We start from the raw sequence: 14,687 nt of genomic DNA on the forward strand, positions 1-14,687 counted from the left end.
ACAACTGCGCAGGTACGCCGAGCTATCACTCGGCACATTTAAGTATACGCGCAAGCTTCATTTTTAACCGACTTCGAAAAAAGGAGGAGGTTCTCAATTCGTGTGTAGTCTGTACCTATGTTTTTTTATGTATGTTCACCGATGACTCCGCCGTTTATGGACCGATTTTGAAAATTCTTTTTTTGATGTATTGGGTTGAGCTCATAAGTGGTCCCTTTTTCAGAATTTTATTCTATCCCCAAGGGTGGGTAAAGAAGTAAAAACAGGGTATGAATTTCCATTTTGAGCACCTATTAACCGATTCTAATCAAATTTAGAACGTAAATATAGTTCTTAATACAAAAAAAATATGATGGTGACCTTGTGCTGATCTGATGATGGAAACGGAAGGCAGTCAAGGGAACTCCTCAACGGTATATAGCAACTACCTCGTGTTTAGGCTTGAATGATTCGTATTGACTAGTAGGACTTATTGGTATCATTTGCATCTTACTTTTGATTGACAATTATTATTGCAAATAAACTAAAAGCAATAAAATAAAATAATAATTAAAAAAAAACCGACTTCATCAAACCACTATCAATCTTTTTTTTAATTATAATTTTATTGTCAAATTCGTCGGCGTGGAAACTGGAAACAATGTTTCCCAATGAGGAATTATTTCTTCTACTGGTAGGGTAAACTACCCTATTGTTGACACCCCTCCATTTATTGACACAGCGTGGAATAATTAAAGAAAACAAGACAACGCTTCGTTCTATTTAGTTATATTTATATTTGAATGCAGCAGTAATAGTTATTCTGTAATGGTAACACTAGGCAGTTATTTTTACAGCAATGGCTAACCAATAAAACATAGACAATTCGTGCCTCTCCATTGCTTCTTTAAATTCCGCCATCTTGGATCGCTTTTTGCATAGGACAGTAGCTACTTTAGGAATAAATTTGCTAGTATTTCTTAAAAAAAATGGTTAAATTTGTTATTTGGACTGAAAAGGGAACAAAATTCCTTTGCCATTTCTTACCTCAAAAACCACTTATTTTCGGTTTTAACTTCGAATTTAGGTGGTGTCAATTATAGGTAGCACTTTTGGTATATTTTCCTAATATTGACATATTGGGTCAATAATTGGAAGGAATGTTTTTTGTTTTCATGCTAATATTTTAGCTTTTTCCGGTAGTATATCCTATAATGATCACGTTGACACTATTTAATCATTTATCCCACACGAATTTCCAATTCATGACACAGTGTCAATACAGTGAAATCCAATTATCGACATAGTGTCAGTAATCTATTTCCCTATTATTGACATGTCTATATATAGGCAAAGTGTCAATAATTACGCTCATAAACGATAAATATTTTGATGGGAGCTTACCATAAAAGTGGCAGTGAGAAGTGAAGCAGAAAAAAAACTTTGTCTGCTTCACTTCTCACTGCCTTTCTGCAACCTATATGAAGTCGTCTGACTATCAGGTGGCCTGCCAACTGCTCTACGTCCACCTGTCATCATTTTGCCTGGCCAAAAGTGTCCTGCACACTTCCCACCCAGCTGAATCCACCTCGTAATCTGTTTAAACTGGGATTCTGACCCGGCGGGTAAACAATTATCAAGATAGGTGTTAAGATTCACAAAATTTAATGATATCCAGCTGTATCGTTCGTTTCGATTGGGACACTGAACATTACCTTAGTCTTGAACATGTTTATCTACAGGCCAACCCTCAAGGATGCTACGTGTAGTTCTGCGAGCATAAACTGGGGATATCAGAGGCATATTCATGATTCTTCATCAAAATAAAGATGCGACAAAGCTACAGCAAGTACTTACCAGGTCTAAGATCAGCCTCGGTCCTGACGGCCAAAAAACATGCTATGTCACGCTTGCCTGTTCGTTACCTCCACTCGAGAACTCGATTACTCCAACTGTCTTTCTTCTTGGGTGGCTGGCCTATTGGCATCTCACATTGGATCTCAGATGGATTGATTACACCAGTTTAGTCCGCATTTATATCGGTGGACCTGTTAGCCCAGCTGTGACCACATTTCTGAACCATATGGCATCAGCAGCAGGACGCACTAGCTGGAACCTTTGAGAAATGCCCAGGAGATCATGAGACGAAGCAGCCTAACTCAGTGGGACTAATCTGCTAGCATTAGCATTAGATGCAGGATATATGGTATGTCAGATAACTAGCTGATGACTTATGGTATGTGACACTTATGGTGTTTCAATATATCACCGTGATATACCAAATAGAGAACCGGACCCATGGTACCCTCCCAAAGGTTTAATTCCTGTTTAAAACGGTTTTTATTACCTAATATCAAGCATGTCAATAATTGGTACAGGAGGTGTCATAAATTGGAAAACCCGTGTCAATAATTGGGAAATAGGGGTTCTTTCACATTTATAGCTGATAATAAAAAACTAAGACTATAGGGTCATTGTTCCGTCAAAAATATTATAAATGAATATACACCTGAGACCGCTACGGAAAAAATACCACAATACTAATATTTTATGCGTATTTATGGCCAGTTTTGCAGACGACTCGTCTTAAAGTGTCAATAATTGGGTAGTTTACCCTATATTTTCAATGTTTGCAAACAACTAGAATTTTTTCACTAGAAAAAAGTCTAGTCGCCTGCTATACCCAAAAATCGGCGGGGTTAGCGCGGTATACAGTTTTACCACCTATTCGCCACCCACCCACACAGTATTCCATGTACCTACAGTACAAGCTGGCCTGTACAGTTTAACAGTTTAAACTGTGGTGATACTTACGCGTGTAGGTAGGCTCTTTACCAACCACACGCACGGTATTCCGTGTTTAAGCCGACCTGCGCAGGCAAAGCTGTGGTGATACTCACGCGTGTGATAGGCCCTTTAATCAGAGCAAATTCATTACATCGGTCATATTGTGGATGAATAAAATGTAGGTAGGTATAAAATGAAACAGCAGCAGAGGATGGGGGCCCCTGGAGGCCCGGGGCCCCAAGCACGTGCTTGTCGTGCTTATAGGTTAATCCGCCACTGGCTGGACCCTACTGTACACCTTCCGTAAACCTCCTATTGTACAAAAACATGGCGGCCGGTCAACAGCTGTTCTGCTTTATTGACGATTTGACATTTGTTGTGAGTTAATATTTGCTGAAAATAAGTTGCCATGGTAACGTAAAAATTTAATTATTTTTTTGTGGGTTTTGGCTTGGCCACTGCGCCTTTAAGCCAACGTAAACTTTTTTAAGTGCCGCGCCGTGGCTAACATAGATAATAGAGATTGATAAATGAATGAAAGTTTTCGCTATTATTGTTTATGGTTTCGTCAGACCGGCAACTTAATAGGGTAAATGTCAAAATGTTTGGTCTGTGATCCACAGCACGCTTTCTAACTCGCGTTCATAATATTGGTTGGATTTTATCATTAATAGATGACAATAATTCAAAAATATATTTATTTTAATCTTTCGTTAGATTTTAGTATGTACATTTTGTGCAATAATAATAGTACATAATTGAGCTACGTATACAAAACTTAATATTAACTTTTATCTACGTCATCGTTACGATAACACAGTGAAGCTATAAAAATGACATAACTTGGAAGAATTTAGCATCATCAACTGAAATTATAAAATATCATCGTATTTTTATAGCATTGGTTCTAGAGCAAATATTTACAAAATATAAGTCTTTGGTCTCATCTAATACGATAAAAATCACGTCCTTAACAAGATCCTCAGTGTCTGTGCACAGTGCACCAGTTCGTTTCAACAACGTCACACGACCACGATCAGTGCCGGCGCCCGTGTCGACACTGCGGGCGTCTCGGTAGACAAGTAGGTCGTTGACTGCGGGCTCGCAGCCAGCTGCAGCAGTGCTGCCTCCCGTCATACAATTCGTTGTAATGAGCACAGCTCGAATGAAATCCAATTACACCCCGTATTTATAAAACTTAAGTTACGTCAACAAGATTTTGACATAGAGACAACGTAATTTGTGTAGTATCGAGTACAAAATTGTACAAATCTACGGTCTTATTCATAAAAAGTTACGGGAGACCTATAGACCTGCTATAAGCAAATGTCAAAAAAACTTTATTCATAAACGATCAATAGCGCTAAAGAACTCTCCAACTGATTCGTAAAACCTTGATATGCTGAAGTTGGCTGGACCCTACTGTACACCTTCCGTAAACCTCCTATTGTACAAAAACATGGCGGCCGGTCAACAGCTGTTCTGCTTTATTGACGATTTGACATTTGTTGTGAGTTAATATTTGCTGAAAATAAGTTGCCATGGTAACGTAAAAATTTAATTATTTTTTTGTGGGTTTTGGCTTGGCCACTGCGCCTTTAAGCCAACGTAAACTTTTTTAAGTGCCGCGCCGTGGCTAACATAGATAAAAGAGATTGATAAATGAATGAAAGTTTTCGCTATTTTTGTTTATGGTTTCGTTGGACCGGCAACTTAATAGGGTAAATGTCAAAATGTTTGGTCTGTGAAATCTATTAGCATCACTATAGTTATTGAAGGTTTACGGAACTATTATGAATAGAGATTTTTACGAAACCTCAAATAGGCTTAATGTGTTCCGTAACTATTGAGCTCAGTAAACCTACTTTAAGGTTTTTTTATGAATAAGACCGCTAGTCTTTCCGATTATAAAGAGTCGAAACAAGAAGGCTTCACCATTAATTTGTTAATTTTATGAATACGGGGGGGTAATTTTGTAAAGTTTAACGAAGTACATAAGAACTAAGTTCATAAATCAGGGCCCCGGCAATAATAATTGAAACTTTACAACTTGCACTTAAAAAACATACAGTGTCACTGTCAGATACACCTTTGGCACAAAAAAGATAAAATATGATACTGTCATAGAAGTAAATTAGGCCGACCAAGGAAGCAAAAATAGGATGTAAAACTATGCCGAAATTCGCTTACACGAATAATTTCCTGTATTTGTCAGTACGTTCGCTTCCTTGGGCGGCTAATTAAGCTATTGTTACAAACCTGTAGCAAGTACAGTAGTATCATTATTCTATGCCTGTAGATAGAAATCAATAATAATAATTATTAAGTAAATCGTTTGAAACAGGTTTTGTCGACGGGACCCCTCACCGAACTCGATCTAAAAAGTCTTTGTTTAAAAGGCTTATTTAAAATGCTGCCGACACGAATCACTCATAAAGTAAATCACTGTTCACTGTTCACTATTCGCTAGTCACAAATGTCATCACTATCTGAGAGCGCGGTGCAACAGCAGCGTCAGCAGCAGCTGGGCGGCCCGGGGCGGGGGGAGGCGTTGGGGCGCGCGGCTCGACAGCGCGCTGGCGGCGCACTCGGCGGCGTCCGCCTGCAGCTCCAGCAGCGGCACGCGCTGCGCCCCCCGCCAGCACCAGCCCGCCACCGCCGCGCCACCCGCGCCCCGTGCCGCGCCCGCCTCCGCCGCCCAGCGCCGCAGCCAGCCGCCCAGCCACGCCACTGCGCAGCCGCAGCGCAGCGCGTTGCCCGACACCACCAGCCCACCTGCACACCCACGCATGTCTCATTGTATGTATTGTGGCAATCATCATATAAACTAAAACTAACCTAAACTTATAAGTGAAAGACATGCAGTTTAATGTGCGCTAACCTACTCTAAAATAACATCTGCTAAAAATAATGAATTATTAAGTCATTTGACTTACCGGGCAGCAGGTTGGTGGCGCGGCGGTTCCAGTCGGTGAGGTTGTCGTAGAGCGCGGCGGGCGCCAGGTCCACCAGCGCGTTGTCGCTGAGGTCCAGCGCCAGGTGCGGCACGGCCAGCAGCGGGCGCGCCAGCCCCGCCGGCAGCGCCGCCACGCGCGTGCCTGCCAGCCGCAGCGCCAGCGCGCGCTGCCCGCCCAGCGCCGCCAGCGCGCCCGCCGCCACGCGCTGCAGCGCCGCGCCGCGCACCTCCAGCACGCGCAGCTTGGGCGCGCGCAGCCCCGCCAGCTGCCCCGCCAGCTCCTCGTCGCGCATCCACAGCGTCAGCGCCTCCACGTGCGGCGCCGCGGCCAGCAGCACGCCCGGCAGCGCGCCGCCCGCCGGCACGTCCAGCTCCAGCGAGCGCAGCGCCAGCAGCGGCGCCAGCACGAGCGGGCTCACCGCGTCCAGCTGCCGCAGGTGCGCCAGGCGCAGGCGCTGCAGCTTGTCCAGCGGCTGCAGGTCGGCGGCCCCGAGCGCGCCCAGTGGGTTGCCCCCCAGGTCCAGTTGCACGAGGCGCGCCAGCGGGGCCCACATGGCGGCGCGCAGGGCGCCCAGCTCGTTGCGCGCCAGCCCCAGCACGCGCAGCGCCGCCAGCGGGCGCGCGTCCGCCTCGCGCCACGCCGCCACGCGGTTGTCCGCCAGCTCCAGGTGCGTGAGCTGCTCGAGCGGCAGGCGCGGCAGCGTGCGCAGCCCACATCCCGCCAATACCAGGTGCCGCAGCTCCGGCAAATTGTGGAATAACTCCTTAAAGTTGGTCTTGAGTGCGTTATGCGCGAGGTCGAGGCGGCGCAGGCGGGCCAGCGAGGCGAACGTGTTGTCGGGCAGCACGGACAGCGCGTTGCGCGCGAGGCCCAGCTCCCGCAGCGCCGACAGCTCGCCGAACATGGCAGCGTCCAGGTGCTCGAGGCGGTTGCCGCCCAGCTCCAGCCGCCGCAGCGAGGCGCCCGCGCCGCCCAGTGCGCCGCCCGGGAACACCGCCAGCAGGTTGTCGCTCAGGTCCAGGTGCTCCACGGGCGCGCCGGCCAGGGCGTCCCGCGGCAGCGAGCGTAGCATGTTATTGTTGAGCAGCAGCCTCCGCAGCTGTGTGGAGCCGCTGAGCAGCGCGGGCGGCAGTGCGCGCAGCTGGTTGTGTGCCACGTCCAGCTCGGCCAGCGCGGGCAGCGCCAGCAGCGCGCGGCGCCGCATCACACTGATGTTGTTGTGTCGCAGCAGCAGCACCTCCAGCCGCGGCAGCGCGCCCAGCGCCGCGTGCTCGAGCCGCCGCAGCTGGTTGTGCGCCAGGTCCACGCGCCGCACGCTCGCCGCCACGCTGGAGAAGAACTCCTCGCTGGTCTCCTCCAGACGGTTGTGGCTGAGGTCCAGCACGTGCACGGGCAGCGCGCCCCCGCCCCCACGCAGCGCGCTCAGCAGGTTGTGGCTCACGTTAAGTACCAGCCCGGAAGCGACGTCACCGACGCCCTGCAGGCTGGCGGCCGACAGCTCCTGCAGCCGGTTCTCCTGCAGCTCGAGCAGCTGCAAGCGCGGCAAGTCCCGCAGCGCGGCGGGCGCCAGGCTCGCCAGCTGGTTGCCGCACAGCCGCGCGTGCTGCAGCGCGGGCAGGCCGGCCAGCGCGCCGCCCGCCAGCGCGCGCAGGTGGTTGTGCGCCAGGTCCAGGCGCCGCAGCGCGGGCAGCTGGCGCAGGAAGGCGGGCTCCACGTGGCTCACGTAGTTGTAGGCGAGGCGCAGCTCGCGCAGCCGCGGGACCGCCGCGCCGCCCGCCGACCACTCGCTCGGGAACCGCACGATCTTGTTGAAGTCGAGGTTGAGGAACTCGAGTGACGCAAACGCGGCCAAGTCACGCCCCGTCACGTGGTGAACGTTGTTGTTGTCCAGCGCCAGCCCCTGCAGCGCGGCCAGCGCGGCGCCGGCGGGCAGCGCGCCGCCCAGCAGCGCCGACGACAGCTCCAGCACGCGCAGCGCAGAGGGCAGCGCGCCCGCGTCCACCAGGTACAGGTCGTTGAACCCGAGCAGCAGCTCTCGCAGCGGCAGCGTGTCCGGCAGCGCGCCGGCGGCCAGCGCGGCCAGGCGGTTCCCGCGCAGGTCCAGCGTGTCCAGGGCGGTGCTCCACGGCCCCCAGTACTCCGGCAGCAGCTCGGCCAGGCGGTTGTAGCCGAGGTCCAGCCGGCGCAGCGAGCCCGGCTCCAGCCCCGCCAGCGCCGCCGGCCAGCGCGCCAGCAGATTGCCGGCGGCGCCCAGCGACTGCAGGTGCGGGGGCAGCGCGCCCAGCTCCGTCAGCTGGTTGTAGGCCACGGACAGGTGCCGGCAGTGCTCCAGCTCGCGCAGCTCGGGCGGCAGCGCGGCCAGCAGGTTGTGGTCCAGCTCCAGCTGCTGCAGCTCACGACGCGCACGCAGCAGGCCGGCCGCGGGCAGCGCGCGCAGGCGGTTGTGCGCCGCGGACAGGCGCTCCAGCGGCGGCCGGAACACGCGCGCCGGCAGCTCCTGCAGCTCGTTGAGGTCCAGCACGAGGCGCCGCGCGTGCGCCGTCTGCAGCAGCTGCTCCAGCGCCGCCGCTGACAGCTGGTTGTAGCTGAGGTCCAGCGTGTGCAGGCGCGGCAGCGGCGCGGGCGGCGGCGCGCGTGGCGCGTGCAGCATGTTGTCCCGCAGCTGCAGCAGCTGCAGGCGCGGCAGCGGGTCGGGCGGCGCGCCGGGCAGCAGGTTGCCGGCCAGCAGCAGCGCAGTGAGGCTGGGTGGCAGCGCGCCCGGCTGCAGCGCGCGCAGGCGGTTGCCCTCCAGCTCGAGGCGCGCGAGACGCCGCAGCCCCGCCAGCGCGCCGCCGTGCAGCACCGCCAGCTCGTTGTTGCTGAGCGACAGTGACGTCAGCGAGTCCCCGAGCGCACCCCACTCCGCGTCCACCGGCAGCTCGCCGATGTGGTTGCTGTAAAAGGGACCGGTCAGCTCACTATCTCCCGAGGAGAACCGCACTATCGTTATCTGGAGCTACTAACTTCTGCAGGTTGAGCCAGTTGAGCGCGCGCAGTGGGCGCAGGGCGTCCAGCGGCAGTGTCGACAGCTCGTTGTAGCCGAGGTCCAGCGACGCCAGCGACTCCGACATCGAGCTGCGAGGATTCAAATAAGTACACGGAATGTAGAATCATGTAAACAAATTATGATGTAAGATGTTAGCTGGGCAGATGTACTCACAGCAGCGCGCGCGGGTCGAGCGCGTGCAGGCGGCAGGCGTGCAGCAGCAGCGTGCGCAGCGGGGCGGCCAGCGCGCCCTCGCGCAGCGCGCCCAGCGCCGCGCCCGCCAGCGACACGTGCCGCGCGCCGCCCACCGCCGCTGCAACACACACCCACACACTCACCACACCACATACAAACTAAACATTAACCAGTAGCGCTCATCTAGCAATCGCTAAAATGGCCACTGCATCGACCAAATGTAATCACAAAAGTGAACAATATTTTTTTCGGAAGTTGACTGACCTGACTCTGGGAAGATGTGAAAGGGCACGTCGTTGCAGATGAAGTGGTCTTTGGGACAAAGACACAGAGGAGCGAGGCGACAGCGGGGCGGCGGCGGCGCGACGGCGGCGGGGTCGGGCGGCTCGGGGGGCGCGGGGGGCGCGGGGGGCGAGGGCGCGGCGCCCGCCAGCACCAGCAGCAGCACGGCGGCCACTCGCGACATCGGGCCGCGGGCGGCTGCAATCACACGTCGTGTCTCACCTACCTGTCTCACCTACTTAGGTACCGCAGCTAAATATTACCTTTGTAGATAACTATTATAATCTAAACGAGTTTTTCACAGACAATCTCTAATGATAAATTTATGTATGCTGGCAGGTCTGATAATAGTTAGGTATCTAGGTACTTATTATTATTATTATATGTTTTTTTAATTTATTTACCTAATTGTTTTTGATAATTGGTGTTTTATATAATTTTGACATAATTGAAACAATTGAAACCTAACTTAATTAAAAATGTAAAACTGTAATTAATTCTTAATTTATAATTACACACACACGCACTCACGCCTTGTACTAATGTACTCCCTTGCGGGGTAGGCAGAGGTGCATTGCTGCACCCACTTTTCGCCAGAGTGTATGTTAGTCCCAATGTAATAGGGGGCGGGCCTATTGCCATTTTACGGGCACATCCAAGACCCGAGAACAAATATCTGTGTTTAAACAAATATCTGCCCCGGCCGGGAATCGAACCCGGGACCATCGGCTCAGTAGTCAGAGTCACTAACCACTACGCCATTCGGTCGTCAATTTATAATTAATTAGTGTAAAATGTATAAAATTATGACTATGACGCCTCCTCTCTATTTGTACGCCTCATGGCAAAGCATGGCATGTCCTAACCTATACATAAGATGAATGTAACTAACCTGTGTTTATGCAAATAAATATATCTTGAATCTTGAATAGATAATAATTATCGTTACAATATTCTTGATAGTTATGAATAAATGATATGTGAGGACATCTGACATACGGATATCCGATACAAAGCTAGGCAGAGCCTGTGATATGGGTTCTGCCCGACAGCTGATATATAAAAGCAAAATACGTTCCTTCCAAATTTGCAAACCCTACTATTTTTTAACTTTAGAACTCTCATGCAAAATTTCAGACTCCTCGCACTTGTTAGTGAGATTTCGTAATGAGTCAGTGTATAGTTTTTTTTTTTTTTATACGTGACCTATCACTTTATATATATTAAATATAGATAAACACCAACATTACATTTAACTTTATTTTTATATTAAAGTACCTAGGTGTAGATAGATAGATAGAAATTCTTTATTTGTACACAAAAACATGGACGAACAAAAAACTTAATCTAACACATATGCACAAATGGCGGTCTTAACGCTTAAAGCACTTCAAATGTATTTTTTATATATTGTGTTATTAGTAGGTACTTAGTTACTAAACTCAAATAAAAAAGCTTACTTTAGTTTAGTTTCGATGTTTTCTTACAATGTATCTTTGTTATAAATCTACGTAAGTACCAATAATTTAGTGAACCATAAGTGAAAACTTTGTCATAACTGTATTCGATTATTAAGTGTAGATGCATGTTACAAGAGTGTATCATTTGTTGGTCTTCTTTCTAAATATGGTTAGGGGTCAGTTATTATTCTGTGGTCAGGGTCACTAACGACTACACCGTTATGATAATTCAGTAGTTGGCTACAGTATTTATACACTTATCTTATGCTAACCGGTGTCGGAGCGATCACATCGCGCGCTCGGCACATGAAGCGCAAATGACAATGCGTAAAAGCGAAATGAATTTTATAAAATTGACTCAATTTACATTCGTCGCGATGTGATTATGTTAAGAAGGCGCCGCCGGAAGGCGCTCGCCCTCGCTGAAGCTTTCATTACCCACTTATGAATAATTTTTAATTCCACTATAAAAGCGAATTGAAATGATTCTGCACTTTTATTCTGTTCAATAAACACAAATTATGTTTCATGATAATTTTTTTCATTGACTTCTTATGCTTAACTTATCTGTAGATGTTTAGGTAAGTAGGATTCTTTGCGATTATAAAATAACACTTGTACCACTTCTTAAACTTTGTTTTGGATTTTAGGCTGCGGCCACGACGCGGCGGGCGGAGCGACAGCTACAGACAGTCGTAGCACAGAATGATAGATAACTAATACAAGTAGTAATAATACAAGTAGTAATAGTAAGTAGCCTTCCGCCAGAGATTTACTTAAGTGGTGATGCCTTGAACAGAAATAAGAGTGGACTGTGTATTTTGATTTATAATGAAGTTAAATACTTATCTATTTTGAGTATAGTTATACAACGAAAAGAATGAGAAATGAAATAACTTCACTTTTACTATAGAAATTATACTACAAGTACCTAGGTAATCTAAGTCAAGAAAATCAACTCATTAGGGAAATTTATGATGCAGGCGGCTGCTCCGCTGTTACACGACAATGTACTGTATGTCACACGACGACACGGCACACGGCGAGCCCCGCGGGGCACCCGGGCGTGTGCGGCACGGGCCGCGCTGACCCGTGTGTGCAGCGCCCGCCACCTGCCCGCAGCCCGGTCTCGGCTCGCCGGCACAATGTGTCGCAATTAATGATAAACGTCGGCGTGCGGTCGACAGCGCAATCTGTTGTGTATCGACAATCATCAGTAATCGCTAAATCCTACATCAGCATGCACAATAATAGCGTGCATGGTTACGTAGCAAGTTGCGGTATGCTAGGCTGCTTCAGTAGAAGCTACGTAAGCCGACGTCTGACAGAGCACGACAACATATACCAATAGTGGCCAGATGCAGCCCACAGGACTACCTGTCTGTGTACATACGTACGAAGTTAAATCCTGGGCCGCAAGTGTGCTAATTTAGTACGCAATCGGAAAACGTACATAGGTACTTGCGGTTTTGTCGTCATAGTATTTTTTGTTCATTGAAAAGAGTTATCTAACGATGTATGACTCATCTTGATTGAACATAAGGACCAAAACGCCCATCATCCTTTAAATTAACAAATTATGTAGCTCTTTTAACTAAGGTAATTTACGAAATCATTTTTTTACAGAAACAAACATACAGATGCAAAATATCAAAATAAAACATTACAGCTTGAAACCCGCAAAGTTTATAAAAATAGTATATTTTATCTTTATTTGAAGCACATGCATATTCCGTTTTCCCCATGTTTTTACCTAATATTGACATGTATAATTTAGCGGAATTTCGGCATTGATATATGACATGTACTTAGATGTTCTCGTTGGAGAAGTACTTTTTTCCTTGGGTTAGATAGATTGTAGTTAGCGATTACTGCTTGTTACATTGATATCACAATATATAAAGGTAGGTACATAGCAGCGCGGCCGCCGCCGCGTGTCACCTTCAGATATGATGTTTAACGACGAGTTACCTCATTTAATTTAAAATTAATTGTGTCTTTCAACCGCACATCAAACATTCATCCCTGTGGCTCTTACTGCCTGGTGATAGAGGCTAAAGTAACAAAACAAAACGTTTATTATTGTTTAGATTTTATGAGTTTTCGTAATTGAAGTCGGGCTCAGTTACAAGAGAATGGCTCTTGTGAATATATTTATTCTCTACCAGGCTCATCAAACTCATCATAACAACTTTGGTTTCATTCTGAGTTGTTTCGTTGTTAATATTATGACAAGGATATACGGCATATATCGTTATGTACAATTTTACATTTATATCAACTTACCCATACTCGCTTTGGTGAGTATTGCAATGATTAAATGAACTTTAAAGGTGTTCTAAAACCTCAACTATAAAGAAAATATTTAATGTCTATGAAAACTGTTATGTGTTCTTAACAAACTACGGATTTTAGCTGAACTCTCACTATTCTTTCAAGAATTTACTTTGCAATATCGCTTCCTGCTGTATCCCGGTCGGGGCCGCACAGCAAACATCGCAATCAACATTACAAAAAAGTTATATAGGCCCCAAAAATATAATTAAGTATGATGTTATTTAGGTATATTAAAGACCAAAGATTTTTATGGAACCTATTTCCCGTTTGAAAATTATGAACGTTGACGTTAAAAAATATGGGTGAAATGTTATGTAATGTAGAGTAATTTGTAAAAATTGACGTTCATCAGAAAATTTTATATTTGTACGATGAATAAAAAATTTTGAGTTTGAGTTTGAGTTTTGAGTTTATGGCTTCATTTGTAAGGTACTTAAAAGTTAATTTACCTATACATATATTGGTTATAAGATATTCTTTATTTGTACACAAAACATATGGGTGAAATACAAGTACTTAAGTACAATGAATAAAAAACACGGATCCTCCATTTTTATAATCATCTAATCCGATAAACAAATAATAATATTGGGTAAAAAAAATGTTATCCATTTCTTATATCAACAGAAAGAACATGATCACTTTAAACAATGTTAAAAAAACGTTTCGATACCCAACCCAGATATTATACAATGAAGCTCAAGTTCTAACTATCAAAAACTTATTTTTTTAATAAGAACTCAAGGTTTCTTATTTTTTAAGATTGTATGTGTTTATGAAAATCGGGAACTCCGTAAGTAATTTAATCCCAACTATCCCAAAGAAAACATTGAACATTGAACGTAAAACTGATCTACCTACTGTCGAACTTTGCTATCTTACTAACTGAACTTTTTATATTCGGCCAAAGTTTGAGGGACATAAATTTATTTTATATACCCATATCTGTTACTAAACAATCACTTTAGCTACTTACGTTTCAAATAAAATTTATTTCCACTTGAACAAATAACATATAACACTAACTATCGCGAATAAAGTATCACGCGGCGGTTCACAGTTCGCGGACATTTCTAGTGTCGCTACGTAGCTACGGCGTAGCACCTCGTAGCTCGTAGCACGCGGCGGCGGCGGTGGCGGCGCGACGACTGCCGCGCGGCGACCCGCGAGCCGGCGCGCCGTGCCATGTCTGGAATCTAAAAATTCCAGAAAGTGTTAAAAAAAAAGTTTATACTTAACATTTGTTCTCGGGTCTTGGTTATTATAGGTATCATCATACTTTCGGATTTTTTGCTATGGGATGGTAAGGATTATAGCTGGAGGCTCCACTCCACATATCATCCGAACTACTACAGTTAACTATAGCTATAACTCCGTAAGGATGACACCTACGAATATTTTTTTGACGATGACTATTTATGGAATATTTTAGTCATTTTCAGAAATCATTTGTATGGGGTATAAAAGAGAGGAGGATTGCAGCTGGACTTCTAAAGGGACAGGCGCGGCGTGCCCGGTGCAGCGGACAGCGGTCTGCGGCCACTCCATTTCAAGATTCATATTTTTTTATTTCATAAATAAAAAAATATAAAGCACAGGTACATTCTCTCGAAAACCTAAACGTTTATTTTTTTAAATAGCTCGAATTGGTACCCGCATCCGCAC

General features: G+C 46.8%; 1 protein-coding gene across 2 annotated transcripts; it reads right to left on the reverse strand.

Moving 5' to 3' along the window:
* Positions 1–4,597: 4,597 nt before the first annotated feature.
* On the reverse strand, positions 4,598–14,212 carry LOC119691562 (protein artichoke). Of its 2 annotated transcripts, XM_038109310.2 has the most exons (6): positions 13,999–14,212; positions 9,208–9,423; positions 8,923–9,061; positions 8,727–8,837; positions 5,703–8,656; positions 4,598–5,541 (listed from the first exon to the last, which is right to left on the reverse strand). In XM_038109310.2, the coding sequence occupies exons 2-6, from the start codon at positions 9,407–9,409 to the stop codon at positions 5,252–5,254; spliced, it is 3,696 nt and encodes a 1,231-aa protein (XP_037965238.2). In that variant the 5' UTR covers positions 9,410–9,423; positions 13,999–14,212; the 3' UTR covers positions 4,598–5,251. The 2 variants fall into 2 exon arrangements, with proteins under 2 accessions (XP_037965238.2, XP_048482997.1); XM_048627040.1 differs by lacking the exon at positions 13,999–14,212 and having other exon boundaries at positions 9,208–9,479.
* Positions 14,213–14,687: the final 475 nt, after the last annotated feature.

The sequence above is a fragment of the Plutella xylostella genome, chromosome 17 (assembly GCF_932276165.1).
Source record: "Plutella xylostella chromosome 17, ilPluXylo3.1, whole genome shotgun sequence".
NCBI classification, from domain to species: Eukaryota; Metazoa; Arthropoda; class Insecta; order Lepidoptera; family Plutellidae; genus Plutella; species Plutella xylostella.

Excerpts from the sequence above, each read along its gene's own strand:
- LOC119691562 (XM_038109310.2), bottom strand. The coding sequence starts at position 9,409 with ATGTCGCGAGTGGCCGCCGTGCTGCTGCTGGTGCTGGCGGGCGCCGCG. Across the intron at positions 8,838-8,922 it reads CTCGACCCGCGCGCGCTGCT|CTCGATGTCGGAGTCGCTGG; the intron begins GTGAGTACATCT and ends GAATCCTCGCAG. Across the intron at positions 5,542-5,702 it reads CGCCACCAACCTGCTGCCCG|GTGGGCTGGTGGTGTCGGGC; the intron begins GTAAGTCAAATG and ends GTGGGTGTGCAG.